At 38.7% G+C, this 16,656-nt stretch overlaps 1 protein-coding gene across 18 annotated transcripts in view; it reads left to right on the plus strand.

Annotated features, from left to right (window-relative positions):
• The window catches only part of Lcor (ligand dependent nuclear receptor corepressor), a 107,083-nt gene that overhangs the window by 70,036 nt on the left and 20,391 nt on the right, over positions 1–16,656 (plus strand). For 4 of the 18 annotated variants that reach the window (XM_087578147.1, XM_087578140.1, XM_087578169.1 and 1 more), the window contains one exon: positions 1,435–7,730. In XM_087578147.1, coding sequence (XP_087434273.1) covers positions 1,435–2,404 — 970 coding nt within the window. In that variant the 3' untranslated portion in view covers positions 2,405–7,730. 18 annotated transcript variants of the gene reach the window in all.

Raw genomic sequence — 16,656 nt, forward strand, 5'->3', positions numbered from 1 at the left:
AAATCTGGGGGAATATAGTTTGCTTATCATTTACTTCTGTAAAATTACACTTTTGGGCCTGACTGATAGAATTATTCCTCTTGGGAATGTTTTGCCAGCTACCAATCTTAAGGTCAATAACCTTTCCCTATTATAAAAATTAAAACTTTATGGATTAGGGGCTGGGGAGATGTCTCAGCTGCTGAAGAGCCTGCCACACATGCATGAAGACCTGAGTTTGGATCCCCATCACCCAAAGGTGGCAGGGCTCCCAACTGTGTAATCCCATAGTGGGTGGGAGAGGGCAGAGACAGAAGGATCCCTGGTGGTATTGGTCACCCTGCCTATCAAATCTTTGAACTCCAGGTTCAGTAAGAAAAAAGTCTCCCCCACACACCAGGAAGAAAAAGAAAGGACAGAATGACCAAGGAAGGAAGACATCTGACAGACACTGTACCCAAAGCAACAGCAGAATCTTAGGAGTGACTTTATAAGTAACTGACTTCACTATTTTCAAACACACAAGTATATGGTATTTTAAGGGGAAAGATACTTCTTAAAGAAGATTGCTACCAAGTTATTTATACTTCTGGTTATATTGACTCTGAGTATAACTTAACAAGATTTGGGGGAAAATAAAAATTTACTTGAGGAATTGTGGTATTTGTGTCTCTGCCTACAACCAATAGGGTTTTAATGAAGAAGTGTGGTAAGTTACAGTGCAAGCCGTCTTGCTTCCTCTTTGATTTCTTCCCCTTTCTTGGGATTGGTTGCCATACATAAGCTTTTCCCAAGCAGTACAAGAAATGTCATTGTAATTGTTGAATTTTTAAAGATAAACATTAACTTGTTTGTGGATTAAATGAGCCATCATCCATGGGTGTCACCAGTGTGAGTGCTGCCAGCTTCTTAGATAGTTGTTCTGAATGTTGAATGCATTGCACTAAAATAAATAATCTGGCTTACTCTTTTATTACTGTGCTTGTTTAGTGGTAACGTCACATTGGTAAACAATTCTGTGTAGATAATGGAGACACTAATGATTACTTTGTAATTAATGGTTAAGGTGCTATTTTCAAACAGTTGCGCGAAACTTTTTCTCCGAAAATTTGTGAACCCAACCAGAGACTGCCAACAGGTTTAATTTTTCTTTGCCCCCCCCAAAAAAACAAAAAAAAACCCAAAAAAACCAAAAAACCAAAAAAAACTCGTGGCTTTTTTTGTTTATTTGTTTTGTTTTGATTTTTCCTTTTTTTCCTTTTTTTCTTTTTGTGATCAAGTTTTTAAACTAACTGCTGAGACCATGTGTTTTTTTTTAACTTTAGAGAAAAATAAATAAATAAATAACACAAAGTGATGTTACCCAAGCAAGGCTTCTAATAAAGGAGTGGCCCTCACCCACCCCTCCCTTCCTGTGCAAGTCCTGCTCACATCAGTTTCCTTCCATCCAATTAGGCGACCTGGGAGACCCAGCCAGTACCGCCCAGATGGACTTCGGAGTGGTGATGGGGTACCTCCAAGAAGCTTACAGGATGGAACCAGGGAAGGTTTTGGACACTCCACATCACTCAAAGTTCCACTGGCTCGATCCCTGCAGATTAGTGAAGAACTACTGAGCAGAAACCAATTGTCCACAGCTGCCAGCCTTGGTCCGTCTGGATTACAGAATCATGGACAGCACTTAATCTTATCCAGGGAAGCCTCTTGGGCAAAACCTCATTATGAATTCAACCTCAACCGTGTGAAGTTCAGGGGAAATGGTGCACTCAGCAACATCAGTGACCTTCCTTTTCTTGCAGAAAACTCTGCCTTTCCAAAAATGGCACATCAAACAAAACAAGATGGAAAAAGGGACATGAGCCATTCATCTCCTGTAGATTTAAAGATACCACAAGTTCGAGGAATGGATCTTTCTTGGGAGTCTCGCACTGGTGATCAATACAACTATAGCTCTTTGGTAATGGGTTCACAAACGGAGAGCGCGCTTAGTAAAAAATTAAGGGCTATTCTTCCAAAACAAAATAGAAAAAGCATGTTAGATGCTGGCCCTGATTCTTGGGGCTCGGATGCTGAGCAGTCTACCTCTGGACAGCCATATCCCACATCGGATCAAGAAGGAGACCCTGGCTCCAAGCAGCCTCGCAAGAAGAGAGGGCGTTACAGACAGTACAACAGTGAGATACTGGAGGAAGCCATCTCGGTGGTTATGAGTGGAAAAATGAGTGTTTCCAAAGCTCAGAGTATTTATGGGATTCCCCACAGTACACTGGAGTACAAAGTAAAGGAGAGGCTGGGCACTTTGAAAAACCCTCCAAAGAAAAAGATGAAATTAATGAGGTCGGAGGGGCCAGATGTTTCTGTAAAGATTGAATTAGATCCCCAGGGAGAGGCAGCACAAAGTGCAAATGAATCAAAAACTGAGTAGGACTATTGTAGAGTGCCAATTACTGTACAAACTGGGTGAGCACTACTGCATCATTGTTAGCTGTCCCTGCTGCACCTGACTTCATTACTGTGACACTTGCTTCTTTGCGGATTTTGCATTGACTTGTGCACAGAGGTGAAAGGTGCATTCTGACTTTGCATATTTTAAATTTCCATGTGCAGTATGGCTCGGAATATTGTTTGGCCTTTTGCATGTTTCTCTACACAGAGAATTGAGTTACCTCACAAAGACCAGATACATGGAAGTGGACTCCTTGCCTGTAGAGCCTGCATGCTTTCTGTTATTCTCTCTCTCTCTCTCTCTCTTTTTCCTTAAGTTATGTTTGCCTTTTCTTTTAAAACAATTAGGAGGAGGGGGAAAAAAAAAACCCTTTTGGAATTCACCTCTGTCATATTGGGAGCTTTATCATTACAAATTGAAAAGCCATCTTACAAAAAATATTGACATTTTTCTTAACATGATTCAACTAATTGAAGGGTTAAACTAAAAAAGATGAACCTTTGACTTTAAGATATTGGATTACTTGATAAATACTTGGGTCATTTATAATTATGCTTTATCATTTCCTTTTCATTATTAAATTTACCTACTAAATTAGCAATGTCTTAGTGCTCACCCAGAGGCGAGGCGTGGAGATGTGCACACACTACCTTCAAAATGTTTCAGTTCATTGCTTGGAACACTACCTTTGCTGTAATTTCATGTGAGATTTCTCTAAGGGTAGAATTTGCTCTCACCAACAAGTGAGATCATAGCCTTATCTCATGGAGGACGCGCTCCCTTCTTACTCAGGAGCAGTCAGGGTACATTTCATGAACAATGGAGGATGCCTCACTTTAGCAAGCTTTGATTTCTTTATACTTTTCAGCATTTTATAGAAGTGGTCATGTATCAACAACTGAGGATTGTTGCAGCCATTAGTTCTAAGGAGTCTAAGCTGTGCTCCCTGGGAGTCAGCACAGAGAGCAATGTGCATTAGTAATTAGGATGTGGCTAAAATGCTGCTTACACTTTTCAGCCTTGATAATTTCTATATAGATGAAGGATCGACAGTTTTTGTTAAGAAGAAAAATTGCAATCCCAAGGTGACCTAATATGATTAGGTTGCATGTTGAATCTGTTAATAGTTCGATTGGTAGTTTAGCTCACTGGAGTTTCTGTTTAATTCAGATACTGCTACAGGATTGGGAGAGGTTGGATTTTAGATTTTAGTTGATTGTGTGTAGCTGACCCCACCCACCCCCCCAATCCCATCCCTTATTCTTATGGCATCCGACATAATACCCCTTCCTGGCCTTTCTGGTTGTTTAGCACACATTTCAGGCCCTTTCTGATCATGTTTGTGTAAGCACTCCTTGAAGAACGTCTTACGCTTTGTTTGAGATGGGCACATGAAATTGCAGTGATTTAAGTTTGGAAGATTTGTTTTTGACAGATAATTACAAGAATTCCTGATAAGTAAAGCCAATGGAAGTTAATCTTTACAATGATCAGATTAAAATTACTATTTTGTGCAAAGCAAAATCCACACCACTTATACCCTATATGCTAGTTTTCTGAGAAAGGTGATTAGGCCCTTCTAAATGCTTAGCCAAACCCCAGAATCATTGACATTTCTGAGTAAAACAAAACAAGCAGTCAAGTGTTCATTAGCTTAAAATGGGTGACTTCAGGAGAGTACTAACCACGTGAGAAGTAGTAGGAATATGTCCATATAGTCCCCAGGCACAAATTCCTTAATGAAACCTTGAACCCATTAATTCAATTAGGTAAAAGATTGATTCCACTCATAACCTGTGTGTTCAAAGGTTAGGCACACCATTGCTGCTGTTAAAATTAAGGCACTGCTCATTTTTGACATAGGTTGGGTGTGGATTCCTCTTTTGATTTGGTTATTTTGTAAGGCAATTTAATCAGTGGATGACTGCCTGTTTCTTGGCTTTTTAGTCTCAATGGACAGAGAGTTTGGTGATATTAATGTGACTGCAATATTTCCTAGCCTGGCTGGAAGTTGCAATAAAAACACTATGAGACGCATGATTTTTCATCTGCAGTTGAAGGAAGTTGTATGAGGTTTGCTGAAAGCAAAAGGCTAAGCTTAGGAAGGAAAACCTCCTTTGTTCCCTCTCGGTTTGTTAGCACACAATTAATTGCAGGCATGGTTCCTTTTTGTGCAATGCTTGGGGTACTCAGTAGCCCAAAATTGCTGCAAAAAGATCCTTTGAGAAATTAATTTGTGCTTTTATTTCCTCTCAGAAAGACAACATTGAAGGCCCATCTAATAAAAATCTGGCCCTAAAAGTTGAACTTTTGTACTTTGACTCTTCAGAGAGGTTTAATCCTTGTGATAGTCTGTAGTGGTGTATGAGTTGAGTCTGTAACTTTTGTCATTGGAGTGTAATGCGAGTGACCATTTTACTAACATGACGATTTTCTATGAGTGTTTCAGTGGATGACAATCGAGCAGCAGCATGGTGTGCCTACCCTTTAATGCTGCAGTTTAAATAAGAGAACTTGTATTGTGTCAGTTCAGACTGTAGGCTGAGTTGTAAATAGTGAAAGTTGAGTACTTCTATTATCTGTTTTGGTTAGAAAGTGAATTTTAAAAACAAACCAAACTCTAAACTTCTCAGATAAAAGTCCTGAGACCTGAAGATTGTAATATTCATGTCTGTGAAGCTTTTTAACATTACACTTGAGATCAGTCATGACTTGATATTCAGGTAAATTTTCTTTTCCAAGAAGCTTTTGAATAAGCATATTTTCTCCAAAGGTTGGTTGGTTGGCTGGTTTCTCTCTTCCTCTCTCTTTCTCTCTTTTTTTCTTTTCTTTCTTTTGCTGTTGTGTTATTTCGTTTGAGTATAGATTGTTTTGAAGCACTAATTGCATTACATTGGTAACTGCAATATAAAATTGCCATTATTGTTTCGTGAAGCATGGTTGAAGTTAGATAGTGGCCCCCTTTAAAATTCATGAGCCTCTCAAAAAAAACTAAAAAAAAAATACAAAAGCTGCTGAATATTTCAAAAGATATATATTTTACCTTATTGTAGGTTTGTAAAGTTAGTTTGTAATATTCAGGTGCACTTTCAATGTTAAACTTTGTGTTCAGAGTTCCATTATACTGCATATTTCTTGGAGGTGGCTGTCAGTCTTCATACCACAGTGATCCCTTAATATTTGATTTCTCTCTTGATTTGCCACTATGCTGTATGGCACTTTCAGTGTAGATATTCTAGTTTGGAGACGTCCTCATAAACGTGTGATGGAGATTGGTCTATTGCATGCCTAATTTCTGCCAGTCAGAGTTTTGCATGGCCCAGACAACAGTTGACCATTTTTATGGTATGGGAAAGTATAGTTCATAACTGCCTGTCACAAAAGCCGTTTTTCTCATATTTTCCAGTAAGGCAAATGATGACATTATTCAAATCAAATAGCATTATTTGAATTAATGGTAGGAAATAATATATTTATAATAAATTCTTGATTTTTAGTGAGAGAACGTTGACATCACACAGTATATAAGCTACAGTACTGTGAAATCAAAAAACACTAAACAGTTGTAGGAGAGATATAGTTGGGATGGTATTTTCTTATTAGCGTTCTTACTTCTGAAAGCAGAATTGGCAGGCATGATCCAGTAGAGTGTATTATTTTACTTTGTTCATTAGCTTCTCAAATGACCTAATTGTATTGTGTTGAGCTATACACTTTCATTCTGCTCCCCATATACCATGAAGGACAAGGTCTCTCTTTCAGGAAAAAATATTTATATTTGTGTATAATACTTTTTAATATAAGTTTGTTGTTATTCTGAAGTTTAGATGTTGCTTGATCAAGACTTTGCTACAGCAGATGATGACTATGATCATGCAAGGCTTTGTGTAATAGTAGGTCCTTATGTGAAGTTAACTACTGTTGAGTTCTGGTGAGCAAGCTCAGAGGTGTGAAGTGTGGATTAGCTTTATTTGGTACAGTTTTACTTTACAACATTGAAGTGCTTTAGAACTCTGGTTATCTTATATAAATCATTACCTCAACCAATTGGCATTTCTGTTCCCCAGTGTTTTAACCTTAGCTGTAATATGAACTGTATGGGGTCAGATAGCAGAATGTTATGTGGCACAAGGAGGTGTTTAGTTCCCAATTTTCTGGAGAGAACTCTTAAGTTGGACTTAAATTGACTACCTGCTGTGACCCGTGTCCTAACTACCTTCTGTCAGTAGGCACCCTTGGAGCTGCTAGTGTGCTCTCTGCCTGCCCCAAGTAAGCACATGTTGCTGGGCCTGGTTCTAAGCCTTTCTGATCCTTTTACATTTTATTGCCCCATGATGGTGAAGCTTAGCTTTATTTGGTTATTTTCATAAAACAAATTGTTAGGTCAGTGTCAGAACCTGAAATTATTTTGAGCTGTCAAAGCATATGTATGTGTGACAATTAGTGTTACGTCAGCAATTATTACATCCCAGTAGCTTTCATTTTGAAGCAAATTTCTGAACCTGTACTTTATTTAACCAACTGCTTGAGGTTGTTTTCACATCTCCATTCTTGTATTTATTCAGGTTGCTGTCATTGGTGATAGAAATGACAATAGGTTGGATGGCCACTTGGTATTCTATTAGCAGATTGAAAGTTACAGGTTAAACTTTGGCCTTCAGGAAGATGGAGGATATCGCAGACCATTTTTCTCATTCCCTTTTCATTAGAATTAATTTACATTAATATACTGGTCAATCCAGTATTCTTCAGACCTTGATGGCTGTAGCCAAATAATCCATCTAGGAGACTGCTGAACTACATAAACTCTTTGTGGTTGGTTGGTTATTTGTTTTCTTTAAATGTACTGAAAAAAATACATTTATACACGCGCGCGCGCGCGCGCACACACACACACACACACACACACACACACACACACACACGTCGTACAAGGAATACAGACCTCCCTCCTCTTTTATGTTGGAATAATTCTGTCCTTGAGACTTGATCTGTAAACGAGATGACAGGGAAATCGAGGAAATGCTCTCTGTGTCCTCTTTACTCTCACTTTTGCATTCTCCTAAAGAGGCAGACTTTAGCCTGTGGCGTCAACACTGTGGCTAAGTTTTGTGTTACAAAGGATTTTGGAGCAGGAGATGGACCGGTGTGAACTTTAGAGAACAGAACACAGCTCAGCTGCCCCAGCCCCAGCTGTACTAAATAAACTCAGAGAGAGTCTCAAGACACTGTACTAAAATTTGATCATGTGCATTTGATAGGAAAATTTTTTACATTGTTTGAAAATGAGAATTGAATCTGATGTTTGTTTGGCAGACAGTAAACGAGTTAATTTACAATATTTGGGAGGTAATTTTTAAGATTGCCAGTTCCTTTAGAACTGTATCTGTAAAAAGCATGGAAGGAAGCACTTTCAGTAAACCATAGATTTATTGGATATAGCAAATATTCATAATATTTAACTTTTATTGTTTGAATGTGAAATGAATTCTTTACTCCTTGAACTGTCGTTGAACAGGCTCAAGATATTTTCAACACTGGAAATGGCCCTACACACATACCAAATAAATGACCTAAAGCAGTGAGACATTTGAAGATTCATACCTCTTAAACTTAGATTTGTCTTGAAAAACAGTTTGTGAACCTATAACCAGTATTAGTGCAGTCTTGGGTTCCTTGTTCTGCATAATTGCACCCTTTCTCAGGTATGTCCTGAAAACATAAATTTTTAAATCTCTTTGGAGATTAGATTCTCAGTGGATAGTGTGTAAGGGGTGGGGGAGGGGGGGTAGGGGAGTAGTTGGACACAGGATACTGACACAGTAGAGCAGGGATTTTTAACATTCAGTAGCCAAATAGAATTTCAGGCTAGCATATTTTTACCCCCACAGAATGAACAAAATGGTTCCTATTTGATAAACAACCAGCGCTACACTCCTGAGTCTTTCATCAGTGACTTTCCTGCTTGATGGAAGGGTGTATATATAGCAAACCTCACTATCGATAGGAAAGCACGTCCCCAAACTTTTAAAGTTCTAGAAAAGGGATAAGTCAGCACTTTTCTGTTAAAACACTAAAGTCTTAATTTACCTTCAGAGTCTTAGGTACTGTAAGTTTTAGGATGATTATTTTAAAAACCATAACTACATGATATGGGGTCAGATCACATTTATATAAATAATTCTTATTTTAACAAAGGACAATAACATTTTGTATCTTTCTAGTACTTCTATGTAATTGCCTCATTTTCCCCATTTCATTTAAGCATTCCTGGCTTAGGAATTTGGAATTTGAGAGGAAGCAAGGGGAAATTTCCCCCAGTGAAACATGTTATCAGACCATTTTAGACGTGTAGATCACTAAGGAAATGGGTAGGGATTCTCTCCTTTAAGTCTTCAGGGAATGAGCAGTATTTAGAATCTTTGGCTGAAATTCAAGCCTTTTTACTGTGTAAATTTTTAATACTAATTCACTGACAGGCTTTTTACATCAGAGGACTGATATGGATCTTAATGGTTTTAAGTTGTGGAAGGGTATATTTCTAAAACCAAGGGGGGGGTTGATTAACTAGGTTAGTATTACCAGCATTAGTGAGTTTAAGAAATCTTAGTATGTAATAGCGAAGTGTTTGATTAAAAGTCTAATCCTATATTGCTAGTCAAAATTAGTTACATTCTGATCTAGGAAAGATAGTCATTGGATATTGATATGCTGTGCTGTCAGGAAAAAAAAAAAAACAGAAGAAACCTTTATCTGACTCCCATGTGTGCGTGTTCTGGTGGGATGTCTACTTAACAGTGGCTTGTTGCTGCTTTGGGGGAAACGCATAAACTATACATGGAGTGTTTGCAGATGATTCTTTATGACCTCCACTTTAAACTGTCAGACATTGGTATTTTATCAGTCCACACTGTTAAATAAAGCTAATGTTCTTAGAAAATCAACTTGTACACACTGTTTAAAACCCTCAGGGACAGTCTTCACACTTTCCTCACTCAATTCAGGTACTTTGATGCTATTCTTAAACCTAACAGTGACTTGTATTGTTCTGTTTTGCTTTTATTTCAACGTGCTGGTAGCACATCTTTGATGAATGTCAACTTAAAAACTCAGTTCAGGTATCCAGGTATAACTCAGCCAAACAGATTTTAAAGCTGCATAACTTTCCAGCACACGGTGCCTCACACTCTTATAGTGGCATTCTATAGATTCAGTTATAACTACTGAGCAGATAATATGGGGGTTCCTGTTAACAGTGTATTTTTTTAAACATGCATACATGTATAGCCACCACACACTAGATATATATTTTTCAATGCCACTGATAGCCAGCACAATGAAAATAAGTGACATTCCTAGCTGCTTCTGTAAGCTGACAGATGCAGCTCCTCCTTGATGTGGCTCTTGTTTCTTCATCATAGCTACTACTAAATTCAAGCACTGGCCCTTGGGTGTCTGACCTCTACATTCTATTTATGCAATGTCTTCAGAGAATCTGTGCACTGGCCACTGTGATGGAACCATTGGGCCGTAAGTGCTTTGAGTTTATCAGTAGTGAGTCTGCCAAAGTTGGTATTTTAACATGAAGGATGTAAAATGTCAAACAGTGAGCAGAGGTCTAGGTCTGCATACAGCAGGAAGTCTTATCTCAGTGTACTTTACAGCCTCAGAGACCTCAGTGACAAGCTCCTTCTGATGGTGACTTGTCTTTTTAAACACTTGTTTTCCACAGTGCTACCTAACTGTGGTTAACAAAGTAAGTCACCCCTCTGCTTTCCTATTTGATATCTTACATCCGAAAGAAACTCTAAAACCCATAGCCTTTGAAGACATGGAAAATGGCATTTTTCAGATTTCTAGAAGTTCAGCGTCATGCAACAAAACAGGAACCCCCTTACTCTATGGACCTCATTTCAATATACTGTTTACAGTTTGACGGAATTGTATAATTTAATATTTCTCTTGTACTGTAGTTAATATTTATTTACAGATTTTTTTGTACTGTGTGATTTGAACTTTTTGTTCTTGCTATAATCATTTGTTTATGTAGTAGAGCACTTATGATCACAAATTAAGTTTTTGGGTTTGATTGCACTACATTAAATTTTTTAATGCAGTTCTGATTTTGACTGGACTAAAATAAGCTGTGTCTTAATGTATGTGATGAGTACTTAAATTTTAATTCATGTGGTTCCCCTTTTTTTTAATTCTTTTTTTTTTTTTTTTTTTTTTTTTTGCATTGTATGTCAGAAGCACTACTTCTTTTGTGCATGTGTAAGACGTAATGGTTCCATTGTATTATTTGACCATGACATTTTGGAGAAACATTCCCAGCTGTAATGTTGTGTATGGTAGTTCTCACTGGATGCTAGACTTTAAAAACCACTATTCTTCTAATAAATTTTGTTGTGAAAACCTGTTTTTAAAGCTTGGTTTGTGCTGCTTCAGATTTTAGTGCTTTTAAACGGTTCACAGAAAAAGGGTGAATAGAGTGCTATGAGATGCACATGGCAGTCAGTCTGTGCCTCTGTCCAGATGAAACCTTTTATTTGGATCACTGGAAATGCCGCTGCAGAATTAGAGGTTCCCATTCTAATGCACACACCACCTTGTCTCTCAAGTGCTCACTGACTGATCCTATCCCTGGGTTATACATTCGTTTTATTGAATTGTTTACTTAAGATTAATCTTTTCAGCAAACCAAGGTTTCACAAGGCCATCTTCTGCCTAAAAGTCAGTTTTTCATAATTAAAGTAAAACTTCTTGGGGTTGGGGATTTAGCTCAGTGGTAGAGCACTTGCCTGGCAAGCACAAGGCCCTGGGTTTGGTCCCCAGCTCCGAAAAAAAAAAAATAAAATAAAATAAAACTCCTTAGTGGATTGTTTGCCAAAACAGAAATCTTTAACAACTCGTTTGCTCTTGAGGCAGGAATAGTAAAGCCTCATGGCAGCTGGTGCAGGGTCGGTGCAGTCGTCTAAGCTGTTGGGAGGCTGCTGCAGAGCGTGCTGTGCTGATGGAAGCTAGGGGTAAAGCCAGAGGTGATAAAATGGCTCTTAAAGGGGTTAGAGGAACTGAATTAATGATCCTAAAGATTAGAAAAATGAGCAGAATATTTTAGGAAGCTTTTTCAACCTTGCATTGAATATAAACAAATTTTACACTCATATTTGATATTGTACATAGTTGATTATTTTTTATTTGGTCTGAGACAGATTGGCTATACAACTTACGTCTTTTCTGTTGTTTGTGAAAATAAGGTTTCTGGTTGGTAATACAGATGTCTATTGCTTTCATTTTTCCTGTTCACTTACGATGTGTTTGTAGAATATTCTTCTGGAAATTAATTATTCATAAATCTCATGGCTTGTTCCTTGTCATTTCTTGCTACTGTCCACTGTAAACTGGTGTCCCAGTCAGTGTGACAAGACTTCAGATAGCTCCTGTGTGAACGTGTGCTTCAGTAGCCTGTCTTCAAGCTCCTGTTTGGCTTTTGAACTAAGTTTTGGCCCAAGTTTTAAAAGTGCCATCTTTTAAATCAGAATTTCTTTGATTATGCTTATGTTTGAGGGTTAGTTCGGGCATCCTGGTGTCTTAACAGGTACAGGAAGCAGAGAAACTCTCTAATAGCAGAATAACAGGAGTTGCATAGGGGCAGTGCAATGGAAGCAGTGGTGTGTCATATCCCGAGTCATAGTCCTTTGAGACTGAATTTCCTCAGACATGAAAACATGCTAGCTCATGTAATTCCAGACCTTGTAATGAGTGAGGCACAGGAGATAGCTGCTCTTGTCATAGTCAGTTTATACCATTATTTGATTCCAAGGTAAGCACTGTAACAATTGTTCTTCAGGTCACAGGCTGTTGCTTTCCTGTTGTGTGTGCTTGAGTGGAGTGCGTAGTGTAAACCTCAGATAGCATTTACAGCTAAAGTAGACAGGGCTGATTTCAGAGGTTAGCGAGACATAAATGGCAAAACATTGTAAAAAAAACGAAAGAAAGTGTGCCACAGCTTAAGCCACTGTTGGGTCATTGTTCCCATAGGATCCAGGAAAGAAAGCAAATGTCAGAACTCTGTAATGGTTGGGGCGGAGCTTGTGGCACAGTGGAGAACCGTTGCATACCGCAGTTAGGTCCTCAGTTGATCTGGATAAGTTACAAGAAGCCCCTGAGTCTCTGAGGGTTTTGTAAGCATCCAAGTTTGTAGTGCTTATTGATTACCCACTCATTTAAACGTTCAACAAGTTTTACCAGAAACATACTTGTGTTTTTAATCTGAGATGAGGATGTTTGAAAGGCTTATTGGGGGGTTGGGGATTTAGCTCAGTGGTAGAGCGCTTGCCTAGGAAGCGCAAGGCCCTGGGTTCGGTCCCCAGCTCCAGAAAAAAAAAGAAAAAGGGGAAAAAAAAAAAAAAAAGCGAAACAACCTGAGAGTGGCTTTGGACAGAACATACTAACTGTAACCTTGGGCCCATTGGGCCCATTACTTAATCTCTCTAAACCTACATTTCGAAATGGGAAAATAAAGTTGTCTTTGTTTTAAAAAAAAAAAAAAAGAAAGGCTTATTGGTAGTTTTTCAGCCTTGAATCCTTCTTAATTACATGCAAAATAATTAGTTTGACTATTGGGAAATAAGTAGCAACTCTTTATAGAGTAATTAGGCCTTAGAAACTAGTTACATTATTGCAGTATTTTCTAAATAAAAAAGTATCAAAATAGATTTGTCTTATATTCAGAAAAAGTCCAGAGTGTTAAGTGTTTATTGTGTACTGTAAGTCAATGAGGCAGTTCTTTTGCACGAGTAAGCAAGCACTCCCTTTTTATTCTAAGTTGTTACAGTTTCTCTTCTGGGTGCTGGCTGATTCCACCTTCGATACCTGAATATTAACAAACGGGGGGAGGTCTGGGGGGGAGGGGTGTGTGTCATAAGTTGTATCCAGTTTTAGCCAAAGTTAACTTCTTATGGAATTGAGTCCTCCACCAGAGTACTGTGATAATTTATACATGTAAAACTTAAGCATATTCTCTATTTTCAAAGTGTCTTACAGGAGCCCTCATTCCCCCGCCTCACCCTCACCCCTTCATCCCCCCACCCCCACTGCCCTTTTAATATAATTCAGAAGTTTAAGCCAGGTATAGTAGCATAGTCTTTAACTCCAGTACTTGGGAGGCAAGAGAATCATGAGTTCAAAGTTAGTTGGGGCCACAAAGTTAGACTATCTCAAAATGTGGGAAAATTTTGTCATCCTGGCTATTTTCTTCTCCATTTTATTTGTGTATGTGGGAGTTCTGTCTGTGTGTATGTTGTTCATTACTTGCCTACCTGATGCTGTAGAAGCCAGAAGAGGGCATTCAGTCTTCTTAACTCGAGTTAGAGAGGGTTCTAAACTGCTGTGTAGGTGCTCGTCCTTCTGGAAGAGCAGTGAGTGCCCTTAACCATCTTTGTATTCTTTCTCTCTCTTCTTTCTTTCTTTCATATGTTTTGGTGCAATGATTGATGTTTTTGACTGCATGTATGTGTGTGAGGGTGTCAGATCCTCCCCTGGAACTGGCATTACAGACAGTTGAGAGCTGCCATTTGGGTGACGGGGATTGAACCCTGGTCCTCTGAAAGAGCAGCCAGTGCTCTTAACTGCCGAGCCTTCTGTCCTGTCCCCTCTTAACCTTTTTTCAAGAGTGTAGTTTTGTACAGTTAAATAAGACATGGGGGCTTGGTTAACTTACTGACTAATGTACCATTCTAATCTTTAATTCTTGAGAACGTGACTATTGGTAAATTAAAGGGATTTCACCTTCTCCATGCCCTTAGCACAATTCCAAGCCATTGCACTTTTAATAATACCACAGCAGCATGATTCGCTCAACCTAAAATGAGAATGAGGGATTTTACCTTTGGATTCAGCTAAACCAGCTAGATCTCAATTCTGGTTTGATTGAAGAAAACATAGGAAGTGAGTAATACCCACTATTAAAAATAGAACTTGGATACAGAACTGAAATTATAAGTTGAAGCCTTTTAAAGGCCTGATAAACCTGAGTAGATGATACAAAGTGAGGTGGTATCCCAAGTTACCCCAAGTCTGAGAAACAGGATTTGATGGGCCCAGTTTTAAAGTCCTAGCCTTCTCTTCCATTGCTCTATGGTTTTAACAAGTTACCAAGCCTCTGTTCTGACCCTCCATAAACAAGGGCTGTAGTGCCTGGCATATCTAGTTGCCACGGAGCCTAAATAAGGTGCCTCATGTAAAATAGCACAAAGGCAAGTTAGTTTTTACCGGTCTCATGCAAGTACCCAATAAATTAAAGCAGAAGTAAATTCTTAGGAGGGGTCATAAGTTGCTGCAAACATAGAAAATCAGATAGTTGTGTCATGTGAAGATTATTAGAACTTTGAAAATGAGGCATGAACAAAATCTTATTTTAACCCCAGTTGATAACTATGGCTAAAACCTAGAAAAGTGCTTTTCTGCATTTTGTGGTCTTGTTTAGGGAAAATTAATCAAACCAGTCATTCCTTGTTTGTTCACTTGTTTTTTATTTTAACTAAATCAAAATATAATGTGTCAAAGTAGAAGATATAGTTTAAAATTATATAGAGAGCTAGAAAGATAGCTTATCAGTTACGGGTACTGGCTGATCTTCCAGAGGACCATGGTTCAATTCTTAGCACCCACATACAGCTCAAAACATCTATAACTCCAGTCTCAGGATCCAGTGCCCTCTTCTTGCCCTTGAAAGCACCAAGCACATACATGGTACACATAACATATTTTCAGGCAAGTACACATAAACTAATATTTTTTTTAATGTCACAGTGTTCTATTGCTGTGAAGAGACACTATTACCATGTCAGCTCTTATTCCAAAAGCATTTAGTTGAGCCTTGGTTGTAATTTCAGAGGTTTAGTCCATGATCAGCATGGCAGGAAACATGGCGGCATGCAGGCAGACCTGGCGCTGGAGAGGTCCTACATCTGGATTGGCAGGCAGCAGGAAGAGAGTGGGAGAGACAGACAGTAGGACTAGATTGGGCTTTTGAAAGCCCACCCCCAGTGACACTTCTCCCAACAAGGCCACACCTCTTAATCCTTCTCAAGTAGTCCCACTCCATTTAAAGCCTATGCGGATCATTTTTATTCAAACCGCCACACATATAAATTTTAACTACATTTAAATATACAAAAATATACCACTTTTCAAGGTCAAAAATTTATATACTTTGGATCTCGTCTTTTTTTTTTTTTAAGTAGGTAGTACTTTTTTTTTTTTTTTTTTTTTTTTTGGTTCTTTTTTTTGGAGCTGGGGACCGAACCCAGGGCCTTGCGCTTCCTAGGCAAGCGCTCTACCACTGAGCTAAATCCCCAACCCCAGGTAGTACTTTTTAATACCTGTGTGTGGGAGTGTCCATTTAATAATCAAAACTAGTTTTTTCACAGGCACGGTGGTTTAAGTCTCCACGGGGCTAGAGAGGTGGGTGCAGGTGCATCACAAATTCAGACCATTGTGGGTTACAGAGCAGACTATTCCCTCCCCACAAATAAACAACAAACCTTTAACCTCTCCCAGACCATCTGGGTTCACCTACATGACTGCTCGTAATCCCCTTTTACATCCAGTCCCAGGGAATCTGACACCCTCTTCTGGCCTCTGTGGGCAGCAGGTATGCACTTGGTGCACATATGTGCAAACAGAACACCCATACACATAAAATTTTTTAAAATTGTTAATCTCTAGACCTCAGTTGTTTTTTTTTTGTTTGTTTGTTTGTTTGTTTGGGGTTTTTTGGGTTTTTTTTTTTTTTTTTTTTTGGTTTTTTGTTTTGTTTTGGTTTTTTGGAGCTGAGGACCGAACCCAGGGCCTTGCATTTGCTAGGCAAGCTCTCTACCACTGAGCTAAATCCCCAATCCTTAGACCTCAGTTTTATACCCAAACATTTCCTTTTTTTTTTTTTATCTAACCCCCGTGAAGTAAACTATTGAGAATATTAAATCTTAAGTATCTTGAAATAGTTACTTAAGCATTATGTATTGTGTGCATCTGAAGTAATTTACTGTATGCCCTGTCAAAGGCATTGAGCTTTAGGATCCACCACACACATGTGTTCTAAAATCTAAAATGTCAGTGGTAGGAACTAGACCTCAAGAGAACGTGAGAGGGGTTGGGAATTTAGCTCAGTGGTAGAGCGCTTGCCTAGGAAGCGCAAGGCCCTGGGTTCGGTCCCCAGCTCCGAAAAA

The sequence above is a fragment of the Rattus norvegicus genome, chromosome 1, assembly GCF_021556685.1.
Source record: "Rattus norvegicus strain SHRSP/BbbUtx chromosome 1, alternate assembly SHRSP_T2T, whole genome shotgun sequence".
In the NCBI taxonomy this organism is placed as follows: Eukaryota; Metazoa; Chordata; class Mammalia; order Rodentia; family Muridae; genus Rattus; species Rattus norvegicus.